The sequence below is a fragment of the Corvus cornix genome, chromosome 3 (genome assembly GCF_000738735.6).
Source record: "Corvus cornix cornix isolate S_Up_H32 chromosome 3, ASM73873v5, whole genome shotgun sequence".
Taxonomy (NCBI): Eukaryota; Metazoa; Chordata; class Aves; order Passeriformes; family Corvidae; genus Corvus; species Corvus cornix.
The window spans coordinates 109,643,098-109,655,689 of NC_047056.1; the positions used below are offsets into that span (position 1 = coordinate 109,643,098).

At 43.3% G+C, this 12,592-nt stretch overlaps 1 protein-coding gene across 1 annotated transcript; it reads left to right on the forward strand.

Moving 5' to 3' along the window:
* The first annotated feature begins 541 nt into the window (after nucleotides 1–541).
* ENPP5 (ectonucleotide pyrophosphatase/phosphodiesterase family member 5) lies at nucleotides 542–11,933 on the forward strand. Its single transcript, XM_010393209.4, has 4 exons — nucleotides 542–638; nucleotides 2,509–3,378; nucleotides 6,463–6,639; nucleotides 7,982–11,933. Exons 2-4 carry the CDS (start codon nucleotides 2,514–2,516, stop codon nucleotides 8,350–8,352), a joined length of 1,413 nt encoding a protein of 470 aa, XP_010391511.1. The 5' UTR covers nucleotides 542–638; nucleotides 2,509–2,513; the 3' UTR covers nucleotides 8,353–11,933.
* Nucleotides 11,934–12,592: the final 659 nt, after the last annotated feature.

A 12,592-nucleotide genomic window follows, 5' to 3' on the forward strand; every position in this document is an offset into this window, starting at 1 on the left:
CCTCGAGTGCTGTGTCCAGTTCTGGGGCTCTCAGTTCAGGAAGGACATTGAGGGGCTGGAGAGTGTCCAGAGAAGGGAAGGGAGCTGGGGAAGGGTCTGGAGCACAAGTCTGGTGAGGAGCAGCTGAGGGACCTGGGAAAGGGGCTCAGCCCGGAGAGAAGGAGGCTCAGGGGGAACCTTCTGGCTCTTCACAGCTCCCGGACAGGAGGGTGCAGCCGGGGGGGGTCGGGCTCCTCTCCCCGATAACAAGCGACAGGACAAGAGGACATGGCCTCAGGCTGAGCCAGGGGAGGTTTAGGCTGGATATTAAGAATAATTTCTTCACAGGACGGATGATTAGACATTGGAATAGGCTGCCAAGGGAGGCGGTGGAGTCACCGTCCCTGGAGGTGTTTAAGGAAAGACTGGACATGGCACTGAGGGCCGCGGTTCAGCTGACACGGTGCCGCTCGGTCAAAGGCCGGACTCTGATCTCAGAGCTCTTTCGCGACCCAAATAACGCTGTGAGTCCGCAATTCCACCTCCCCCTCCCTCCCGGGCCCGCCCCCGCGCGGTCCCGCCCCGCACGCTCTGAGTGACAGCGCCGGGGCCGCTCCCGGGTGGGGCCGGGCCGGACCCGCTGCTCCGCGGCCCCTCAGGTAATGGCGGGCGGCTCCGGGGCTCGGGGGGTGCCCGGCGTCCTCCGGCCCGGGGCTCGCGGTGGTGCGGGCGCTGCGTGTGGGGAATGGCGGCCTGGGCTCGGCGTTCGCGTGTGCTGAGCTCCGGCGGCCGCCGAGCGGGGCCCGGGGCGCTTCTCTGTCGGTCGTGTCCGTCCGTGTGTCCGTGTGGCAGCTCCTGCCCTTGGCAGTCCGGTGGGTTCGTTCCCCCAGAGCCTCTCGGGTCCCCCAGGTTTTGTTGGTGCCGAGTTCCGCAGAGACCCGGGTCAATAGATGTGCTTAGGTTGTATCCAGGGGAAAACAATATGAGGAGGCCTTGGGGAAAAAACCAAACCACCCATCATTTATTATTTATTAAGAGCATGCAGTTAAGGAGTTGGAATAATAGAATTATAGATCATGATGAGGTCATTAGCTGTGTAAAATTCAGAAGTAAAGACTTGATTTCACTTGAGAAGGCTGCAAGGTGTACTTGTCCCTCCCCAGAAGGGGAATTTATGGGCTATGTCTAATTTGGCAGCTGTGTTCCTATGAACACAGCAGCGTGTTGGCCTTGTGTCCTTCAGGTTCAGCTGGAAGAAATGTCCCATTAGGTGGATCTGAGGGAATCTGTAGCCTTTGGGTCTGTGTTGTTTGCTGAAAGGGGAATTACATCTCTGGAGTGTCAGTTTGTTCTTAGCAGAACTCAAAGCCTGGATTTTAATTTCTAGAGACACACAAGTTTGGTGTAACATTTGACTGCCTGCAAGTCACAGAATCCTAGAATCACAGAGTGGTTCGGGTTGGGAGGGACCTTAAAGCTCATCTCATTCCAACCCCCTGCCATGGGCAGGGATACCTTTCACCAGTCCAGGTTGCTCCAAGCCCAGTCCAACCTGGCCTTGAACTTCACTTCCAGGGATAGGGCAGCCACAGATCCCATTCCATTGTTGCAGTGGTATTCAGATGCTTTTTACACCGTAACTTCTTATATTCACTAGGCTATTTATGTACTCTAAATATTAAGATGGATTTATTGTTACAAATTCACTGTTTTCCAGCTGAATTTCAGTGGTGACTGGGTCCCAGAGGACTGCTGAAAAATGGGAACCTAAATGGAACTATGAGGAATATTGGTACAGCCCACATGCAGAACTGGATTTAGCAATATCTGGTCTTGTGGTTGTGATGCTGTTGAGCAATAAGTGGAGAATATTAGCATGAAATTTTAGGTCAGTTACAGACAGGGAATTTCTGTGTGAGGGTTCTTACAGGGATCTTGCTTTGAGTAGATAACTGAGTTTTAAACAAGAAGATGTTTGGGAAGAACAGGAGGAGACTGGGGCAGGGGAGCACAGCCCAATACAATGTGAAATTATGTGTCCTATGTCAGATAAGGACATAATAAGGACTGTTAGATAAGGAATGCCAGTCATAGCTAGAAGTAATTCATGTCCTTGAGACTTAGGATCAGAACTGGAGTCACAGAATGATTTGGGTTGGAAGGGACGTTAAAGGTCATCTTGTTCCAGCCCCCCTGCCATGGGCAGGGACGCCTTCCACTATCCCAGGTTGCTCCGAGCCCTGTCCAGCCTGGCCTTGAGCACTTCCAGGGATGGGGCAGCCACAGCTTCTCTAGACCTGTTCCAGGGCCTCACCACCCTCACAGTAAATAATTTCTTCCTAATATCTAATCTAGCCCTGCCTTCTGTCAGTTTGAAGCCATTCCCCCTTGTCCTGTCACTGCCATTCCCTTGTCCTTGCCTGCTTTTGTAAAATATATCTTAGAGTATATAAATACATAAGGAATATTTTAACCACTCACTTTTAAAACTAAGTCATGACTTTGACAACTTCTGTCTCTGCTCAACAGATGCCATGTTGCCTCAGAAGAGGGGACAGATACCTTCCAGAATAGCCATGAGCAGTTATTGGAAAGCCCTGGGAATTTTCTTACTCTGTCTTCAAAGTGCGCTGTCTCACCAGCCAGCCCAGCCCAGAGTGCTGCTCGTGTCTTTTGATGGGTTTCGGTGGGATTACATCTACAGAGTGTCCACTCCCAATTTTCACTATGCCATGAAGAACGGGGTGCACGTCAGGCAGGTCACGAACGTGTTCATAACGAAGACGTACCCCAACCACTACACCCTGGTGACCGGGCTCTACGCAGAGAGCCACGGCATCGTCGCTAACGAGATGTACGATCCTGTCCTGAATGAAACCTTCTCCCTGAACAAAATGAACACCCACAACTCCAAGTTCTGGGAAGAGGCCACCCCAATATGGGTGACGAACCAGAGGGAAGGACACAAATCTGGTGCTGCTATGTGGCCTGGAACAGATGTGAAGATACATGGAGTCTTGCCTACACATTACATGCCCTACAATGAATCTGTTCCCTTTGAAGACAGGGTAGCGAAGCTCATTGCCTGGTTTACATCAGAAGAACCCATAAACTTTGGTCTCCTGTACTGGGAACAGCCTGATGAGATGGGCCACTTTCTGGGCCCTGAAAACCCACTTATGGGAGCGATAATCAGTGACATTGACAGAAAACTGGGGTATCTCATTTCTGAACTGAAGAAAGCGAAGCTGTGGGATGTGATAAATGTCATAGTCACAAGTGATCACGGAATGTCACAGTCATCCTTGGAAAGGCTCATTGAGCTTGATCAGTACGTGAGCAGAGAGCTCTATAAAGTCATCGACCACTCCCCTGCAGTAGCCATTTTGCCACAAGAAGGTAGGAGCTACAGCAGTAACGTTCCCTGAGGAGATACTTGAGTATCCAAACTTTATAGACTGAGTTGGTGGTAGCAGCATAGCAGCACTGATGGCAGTAGGACATCAGCCTTGAACAAAGAGCACTTGCAGGATCCCTTTGGTTTTTTTGCAGGCTCTGTCAAAAGCCTGGAGTAACTTTCAGAAAAGAAAAGGGAGCAAATCTGTTTGCTGTTGACTAATATTGCCAAGGATCCTTTAGTCCTTGTGAGAAGTAAAATAATCTAATGGCATTATCAAGGCTGAATGGTGCTCTAGATAGATAACACCTGAATGTTACCTATCTTGCCTTTCATCAGGATGCTGAAGCCATAGTGGAAGAATTATCTTTCTAACTCTGAGAACAGATTATATTTCTAAACTGAGAACAGATGGGGATCTTTGATAAAAAGAAAGCCTGTGTTGGCTATTTGATTAGATGCCAGCTATTGTAGTTCACTTGAGTTTTTTCCCCCGTCATGCTGAACAGCCAGCCAGTTACATTCATACCATTTTTACTGTGATAAAGATGGGCAAGAATAATGTTGGAATTGAAATCTGAAATCTGGTTACAGTCACCTAAGGGTTGCTGAAATGTCAGGTGTATGTTTACTGTCACTAATGCATCTGCTCTTTATTTTGATGATCAAGTACTGTAAACTACTTGGTGCAGATGTGTTAACCTGGAAAATAACACCCCTGCCCACACAAACAAAGTGCTAATTTGGAAGTTGAGTTTTCAGGTGACCTTCTGGAAAGGTGTTTTTTAAGAATTCTGTAACATTTGCATCACTAATGGATAGATAGCACTCTGTATTTAATGCCCAAGCAGGGAGGGTGTCTGCAGAATTAAGTGACCTTTAAGTGCATGAACAAGTGTGTCTCATCATTTTTAATCTGGAGAATACTCCAGACTAAAATGTGAGTATGCCCAAACGGAGGCCTCTGCTGTCTGAGCGCAGGCAGGCCCTGTAGCTGGGTGCTGTTTCTCTCTGTGGTGATAAAAGAGCCAACTTTGGGAGCTTCATCCCCATTGAGGCAAACATGGTTGACCAGGATGTTCTCATTAGCAAATAAAGAAGCTGTAAAAGTAAACTTCAGTGCTGAAATGTCCCTAATGCAGTAAACAAGAACTTGAAGATGCATAACTTGATTCTCCCATCTGCTAAATGCTGAAAATAAACAGTATCTCTGCTGCAATTAGATGACAGAACAGTAAAAAAGCCATTTTGGTGGATTTCAGAAACAGCTTGGATTTGATTTTGCCCAGAGATTCAGGTATTTATTACACTACCAATAAACAAGAATTAGTTTTGAGCACAGCTAAAATTCTGTTCTTCCATGATACCAGCTGTGATTTTTATTATAAAACAATGAGTTTCACTGCCAGTTTAGGTATGAGCTAACATATGCTTAAGTACATAACACTGATTCTTCACCTGTTATTCCATTTGTCTTTCTTAAACCAAGGGAATGGTAAAACTTAGTGAGACTGAGAAAAAGTTTGAATGCTTTAAAATGCAGCAATTTCATTTAATGGTTTGGCTGCATATTGCTTCCCCAAGAGATGGATTAAAGCCATCATTTAACTATGCTGGTATATCAGTGTGTGTGGGGAACTAATTAGATGTTCACAAAAAAGGTACCTGTAGCACAGCTGGTGATGCTGGCCTTTTTCTTTTATTTAATATAAATATAATAATTCAAATAATTAACATAAAATCAAGTTTGGTATATTTGGGACTTCTCCTCCCTGCCATCCCATATAGAAAACTGGCATAGCAAAATTAACTTTATAACTGATATAGTCCTAGAAATGCTGCATTAGAGTCCCTCTTCTTGTTCCTGTAACTATCGCTGATGTCTTAGCTTTTGCTGTTTCATATTGACCTCTGTTTTGCCTCTTAATTTTGTGATTCTTTTTTTTTTTGGTGCCAGTTTGAGATAAGAAATATACATTAACGTATTTTCCTTCAGAATTTCTATACTCTATTCTGGGAATTGAGGGGGAAAAGGAAGAAGGAAGATGATTTCTTTAGAAACACTGGCCACTTTCTCCCAAACTTTTTTCCATGAGATCCATTCAGAACTCCTTGGATGCTGGAAATGGCAGGCTGAAAGGGGCCTGCAGACACACTGTGCATTCAGCTGCACATGTCACACAAATATTTACCTGAGTCATGGGGCTGAGGGATTTGGTGTGTCACAGGAATCTGTTGTGTGCACTGCACAGCCCGCAATAGAAATCTGGCTTTAAGTGGAGGTGGGGAGTGAAGGAATTTGCTCAGATGTCAGTTCCTGAACTTGTTCTTGTGTTCCTGGCTCTCTGTTCTGTTCCTCCTTTCTGTGCACTGGTGTTCCAGCCAGCTTGTCCAACTGGTTGTGGTTCTTCAGTGGCTTTTACTGGAAAGGCAAGCTCAGAAACTGGAAATAAGCAACTTAAAACTGAGGTTGCAAAATGCCTTTTTTATTCAGTGTTAGTAGAGCTCTTGAGGGTTTGTGTTCACTGTGACTAGGGAAGGGAAAGGAGAAGGCACTGGGAATACAGAGGAGTAGCTCATGCTGTTGGCTGTTACTGAATAACAAAGGAAAGCAACAAACAAACTGCTTTAAAATAGATGAAAAGTGTCACTTGTCACAGCCAGCTGGGTGACAGAATTCGGCCTGAATGCAGCCATTACCTCACAAACAGGCTTAGGAGCTGTCTTCTTGCTTTCAGGCTTTGCATGGAGCTAGGAGAGTTTGGCTCCTTTTCTAGGAGACAACTCAATGCTTTCTAACTCATTCCTGTGAGAAGCTTACATTCTGATAACTGTGAAATGAGGGGTTTTTCTAAAATTAGCAAGGCACTTCTTGCTTGGGAACAGGCTGTGAAGTCTGGTGCTGAGGGGGATGTTACCGTGACTGAGGCTCTGGATTTCTCACAGTAACTTCTGTGCACACTGTTGTCTCTTACCCTTCTGGGGCATTTTGCCCTCTTCTTTCAGCTGTATTTTAACTACTGATGAGTTCAGTAAACACACTGGTATGTTTAATTTTTTCTTTTGTCTCTTTTGTTTGTTTGAAGGCAAAGTGGATGAAGTATATGAAGCTTTGGCCAACGCTCATCCCAACATGACTGTATATAAAAAGGAGCAGATTCCAGATAGATTTCATTACAAACACAACAGTAAAATTCAGCCCATCTTAGCAGTGGCTGATAAAGGATGGGAAATTGTACATAATAAGACTGACAGTTTTCTGTGTAAGTATTCTGTCTTTATAGTGTGTTTTGCAGTATCTTCCAAGGCAGAGACCTTAAGTGGTACTTTCTCTCCTAGTATCAACCAATGTTCATTTTTTTTTTTATTTGTAAGGCTGGGAGGGAAAACTAAAGTGTGTAAAATCTATAATTTTTTCCCCTGATGGGATGAGAAGCACCCTACTCTTAGGGGAGGAGGATCTGCACTTACTGTTTCTTTAAACATTAAATTTACTGAGATAAGAGCAATCACGTGTTTTAGTGGCCCCATACTTGAGGTCCTTCAGGATGTAGCAAACCAACAAGCACTTCTTGAGCGATTAAAATAGAAAGTTGTAACAATGTATTGAGTAGAGGGTGAATAGGGTTGTTTTATCATGTTTACTTACTTACTGGAGAAGGGTTGGGTTGGAAATGGAAGAAGACTTTTTGAAAATCCTCAGCTTGTGTGGGTGCTACACTTGAGTAACCTCATTCTATTGCTACAAAGAGTCTTGGATATTGTGTTACTGCACACCAATGAATTTCATTTGCCTTGGAGGAAAAAGTGCATTCTAAGTGATTTGGAGGTATAAAACCCTGATCACTTTCAAGTTCCTCACCTTGAAGTTTTGAAATTTATTATAGGTAGCATGGAGACAGTGAACTGTAACTTCTTGGTTACCTAAAATACAGGGGTCATGTGGTCAGTTCTTACATTTCTAATTGAGAACCTTTTGAACTTTGGTGCTAGTTATGAACCTGAAGACCACTACCAGCAAGACATAACAAGCTTTTCAGTAGCTGCTGAGAGCAGCTTCTTGTACCTATGTGTTTGACATGTTCCCTGTTTTTAATGCCCCTGTCAGGAATGGGCACTGGACACCCACCAGTGAGTTCTTCTTCCTTGTTGAGGAGTTGATGGTGCACAAAATTGGACAAAATGTCAAAGTGTCTATTCAGAGTCACATGGACAGTCTGACTCTACATGTTTTTTTTTAATTTTCTCAAAGAGATCTGGACCAGTTGCAAAGTTGGAGTTTTTCCTTGAGGAAAATTAAGGAAGTTTGGGTGTACCCAGGGTGGCATTGACAATGGTGTTACTGCCATATGAGCTCACCTTTTTTTCCCCTCTTTGCCAAATAGTGTTCTCCATTGTGGGTTTTTTTAGGTCTTTTCTCTTTGTAGTTCTGAGACTTGGTATGTGCTAGGAGACATTTGTGCTGTCAATCAAAACAATTCTTCTAAACCTCTCTAAGGATAACTGATGGCTGTGCCTTTTCTGCATTCTGCTAATTCTAGGAAAAGGTTCAATGCTTGTTTTGCAACTTCGGGATATTGACCTTTACCTATCTTCTATTTCTAGTTGGTAATCACGGATATGACAACACTGTACCAGAAATGCATCCCATTTTTTTGGCAGTTGGGCCTGCTTTCAGGAAGAATGTCACCAAAGAATTCATGAATGCGACAGACTTGTACCCCTTACTGTGTCATCTTCTTGGCATCAACCCACTGCCCAACAATGGTTCCTTCAATGCTGTGAAGGATATACTTGCTGAAGAAGTTCCTGGAGCCCGTGGAGCAGACACCTACTCCACTGTTGTAGGAGTCTTCCTGGGCAGCTTGCTTGTTTTGGTTTTTACTGCAGTTTTTGTTAAGCATTTTGTCCTCGCCCAAGCAAATTCCATGCAAATCCAACACACTGAAGCTGCCCAGCCACTGCTGCAAGATTAATAACACCTGGGATAACACCTCAAACACCTCCTGTTTGAGGCTTAAAATAAGCCTTTACAAAGAAAATAAACAATGGAGGTGGATCAGCATAAATATGTGGAGTGAATGGAGATGGGTGCTGATTCATTGGTACTCTGGGGCATGTACAGACCAGGTATGCAGAGAGAGGGCATGTTCCTTTTTCACCCTGCAGTCACTTCATCTTCCAGGGGTTGAAGATACCATAGGTAAACGTGGAAAGCTCTGTGTGTATGAAGACCTGTAGTGACAACAGACCTCAAATACCTTATTATGGCTAATTTTAGGACAATAACATAAACTGGGGTGCACTTCACAGACTATTAAATGGTGATTTCATTTCCCACCCTTTTTTTTTCTTTTATTCTTTGAGAGGTTTTTTGAGTCTCTTTGATTCTAACAAGTCACTGAATGGTACTAAACTTCCTTGGGTTTTTTTTTTTTTCTTCTCTGCCCAAGGAAGCTTTTGCATGGATCACTATTACAGATAACTTGGTGGGTTAAATCCTGCAGAAAAGAACATTATTATTCAGCTAGGTCATGCAGTGCTAAGTGTCTAAGTTTGGAGTTACGTATATTTCTTCCAACTACTGTGTTAATTGTAGCCCCAAAAAATGAATCTAAGTGGTATTGCCTTTAGCAATCAGCATTAAACTGCTTGATTCTTAATGTTTTAAAATTTTATTTCGGTAAATACAGGTTTTTACCACTTTAGATACGATTTTAGGTAAATGTAGATCTTTACTTTTTCTATTTCCTGTACACTGCACTAAATCTAGGAGTTCCATGCAGCTGGCAGGATAAAGACACATACAAGCACCACACCTGTATATCCAAATGGAGCCTTTTCTCTGAGTAAGTTCTCTCTGAATAAGTTAAGGAACATGGATGCTCAAGCTGGTTTCAAAGTGCTGTCAGGCTTGTCCCTGGGTGTGCATCTGGTCTGATGTTGGAGACTGAGTTTGACTTGTGTCTTGTGCTTTATCTGCTGTGTCTGCATGGGCCTTGGAATGGGATGATCAGGATTACACATGCAGTTTAAGGGCAGCTGTATAAATCTTAAGCCATATACGTTAAGTCTGAAAAAGCACACTTTAATAAAAAAAGGTGTAAGACTGGAGTTTGTTTTTCCAGAGGAAAGCCTCTGTTAGGGAAAAATATTAATTCTGAGTTAACAAAGGTACATATTATTCACATTCTTTTATGTGTAGCAATAAATCTTCTTGCTAGTGTAGTTGTGGGGGTTTTTGTGAGCTCACTTAAATGGTAGGTGAGAAGCTGCTGCTGAGGTGTATATGAAAAACATATTCAGAAGTGAGAAAAGTTGTCTATTGTCAGACTTTTCCCCTTCTCCCTGGGTGAGATGATAGTATTTCTCATCACTTTGTTGCTGAGTACAATGCCTGAAGGAGAAAGAAACTTTCAAAATTCGTGCAGACGTAGCAGACTGAGTATTTTAAAGTGCAATTGATGGCTGTATCCACAGCGCCCAGCAGAGGGCAAGGATGGGAACACTTTGGCTTTGGCTGTGCTCTGCCAAACCAAGGGCGTGACTGACAGACAGTTCTGCAAGGGGAGGGCTGGGGTACGGAATTCATTTTGCTGGGCTAAATTCCAGACTTAATGAAGACTGCTGGGTTCCTCTGTGATGGCAGGGACACTTGCTTAGCACCAAGCTGTCTTGCAGACAGATGTGGACATTTCCAGAGGCCACATCTGGGAGCAGCGAATGCTTCAGAGGGAAGGCAATGAAATAGCCCAACTTAAGGGATATTCTGGAAGTTCAGCTGTAATAGTAGCTTTAGGAAGGCAGGAAAAATGCAGGTCTGGTGGAAGACAGCCGTTAATTTGGGGGATGTATATGAAATCCTGTGAACTGCAACTGGCTCAGTGCTGTTACTATGTTGTGAATGGCCTTGTTTTCCTGCATTGCCATTTTCTTAAGAAAACACTGAAGGAAAATGTCTGTAAGGCTGATTCTTAGTGCAGCTGGCCATTAGCTGTGCCTGAAGTTGAATTTGCTGGCACAGCTAAAGCTGCAGGGGCTCCAGCTGAACTACAACAGCAGTACCGTGTTCACAGCAGTGTTCAGAGACTGGGGAAATGGGAGCAGGAAACCCGAATCTCTGAGTTGTTACTAATCCCTTCCCTACTCACCTTCCAAAAAGTGGATGGCACACAGGAAACTGATGCATTGAGTCCACCTTTTCTTGCTTGTTGGCAGCTTAAAAATGAATTGTAGCACAAACTTAGTGTGTGTTTAAAGAAGATCTGCAGGCTTTGATAAGGCAATAACAGCGGCAATTGTCATAACAATGCCATACCCCTCACCTGTAGCTTCTGCACTTTGGAACATGTTGCTTTAGTAGAAATTCTTATTGCAGTAATTTCATAGCAGTGATCGTGGCAGATGTAAAAATAACTGGGTTGTAATCTCAGAGCTTTTCCTTAAACTCCACTTTAACTGTGGCAAGTGTAGTTCTATCGTCAGCCAAAGTGACCCTTGGTTTTAAGGAGGGGGCAAAGTTTGTCAGTGTTGTTCAGTTATCTGGGACTTAAACGTACCTGTCCAAATATGCAACAAGGGAAGAGCAGTAGGTTGCCCCCAACAAAAGGTTTGGGAACAATAATACTCAGAGTAGGCTGAGGACACGAACATGAGAATTGTTGATATAATTGTTCTGTATTGCACTGTGAGGCCCTTCTTAGAGGAGGGCAAAATAAAACTTTGTAAAAAAATGAAGGGAATCTTGTAGCATTTGGGTATTTCAGTTTAGGGTCAAACATTTCTTTTATTCTTAGGTGCATTTGCAGGTATCTCTTGGGTAGTTCCTTGTTAGGACATTTGCCCAACTGTTTTAAGTTGTTGGGTGTGAGCTTAATGAAATTGAAAGCACAGATGATGCCACTGGAGAAAAATAGAGACTTCTTCTCTGATGTGACATTTTGCAGACACCTTTTTGGGTGGGATTTGGTTTCTGTGTATATGATACTTTGTATGATGTACAAACAACTTTACTGGAAGGCGAATCTGAGTACACTGTGTACTGCTTGTAACTTAAGCTTGGAAACCAAGAATGATGCATGATGTGTTTCATTACTGACTGTGGAGCATACAGATGTCAAATGTTTTCTTTGTTTCTTCTTGTTTGGAAATGCTGAAGTTAAAATATATCTTTGCTATAATGCTGTCAAGCATGGAGTGCTGGCTTCATTTAAAACACTTCTGGAAAACAAACTTGAACTGGGGGGCAGATGACTGGGGGAGAATGGTCTCAACTTGTATGCATCCCAAATATTCCTTGGACTCTGCATAGTGTGTGCCTTTGTTAAAAGTAACTGGAAGTGTGATAGAACCTAGGAATTTTAGGTCACAGTTCTTACATAACAGACTTCTTGTTTCCCATCTTGCTGCCATATATGGAAAAAGCTATCAGTTACCAATAGGATTCTGGTTTCTTTTACTAAAAAAATATCTTCCAGACTTTCTTGGTCAAGAGCTGCAGCAATGCTGCTTCAAGAAATGCAGTCCCAAAAAAAAAAAAAAGAAAGAAAAAAAAAAAGGCAGAAAAATCAGATTCATGAAATCATTTAGGTTGGAAAAGATCTTTAAGATCATCCAGTCCAACCATTAACCCAGCACTGCCAAACCTGTTGTAAAGATGAAGTGTTGTATAAATTGACTTTTCATACAATCATAGGATGGTTTGGGTTGGGGGGGACCTTAAAGATCAGCTCATTTCAACCCCCCTGCCATGGGCTGGGATAGGGACACCAGTCAGAAGTGTGAACAACACAATCTTGACCTGCACCTGGGAGAAGGACAAATGTGCAGTGGTTGGGTCCTGTTGTTCTGTAAAATGGAAATTTAACAGGCTTACTTCCCAGTCTTCTTCCCTGCTTAAATAGTGCCATGGATGCTGTGTTGACCATATCTATGCTGCTGTACAAACCTTTCATGGCATGTTTGTCCTACAGTAAAGATGATATAAGTATTTATTAGATGATAAACTACAAAAATTGCTGCAAGGTTGTGAAAATGATAAATTCAATAGTGGTATCAGCCTTTCCATAATGAAATCCTGATCTGAATCATATTAACAAACCTCCATTACTGTTTTTTTGCAATAAAGGATGCTACCAAGCATGTTAGAGCAAACATCTGTCCCTGTGGTCTGATCCTTGGAGGTACACAAAGTGGGTTTATTTTCACAGGCAGTGT

Coding starts and splice junctions, on each gene's coding strand:
- ENPP5 (XM_010393209.4), top strand. CDS start 2,514: ATGTTGCCTCAGAAGAGGGGACAGATACCTTCCAGAATAGCCATGAGC. Junction 3,379..6,462: donor AGCCATTTTGCCACAAGAAG/GTAGGAGCTACA, acceptor GTTTGTTTGAAG/GCAAAGTGGATGAAGTATAT. Junction 6,640..7,981: donor TAAGACTGACAGTTTTCTGT/GTAAGTATTCTG, acceptor TTCTATTTCTAG/TTGGTAATCACGGATATGAC.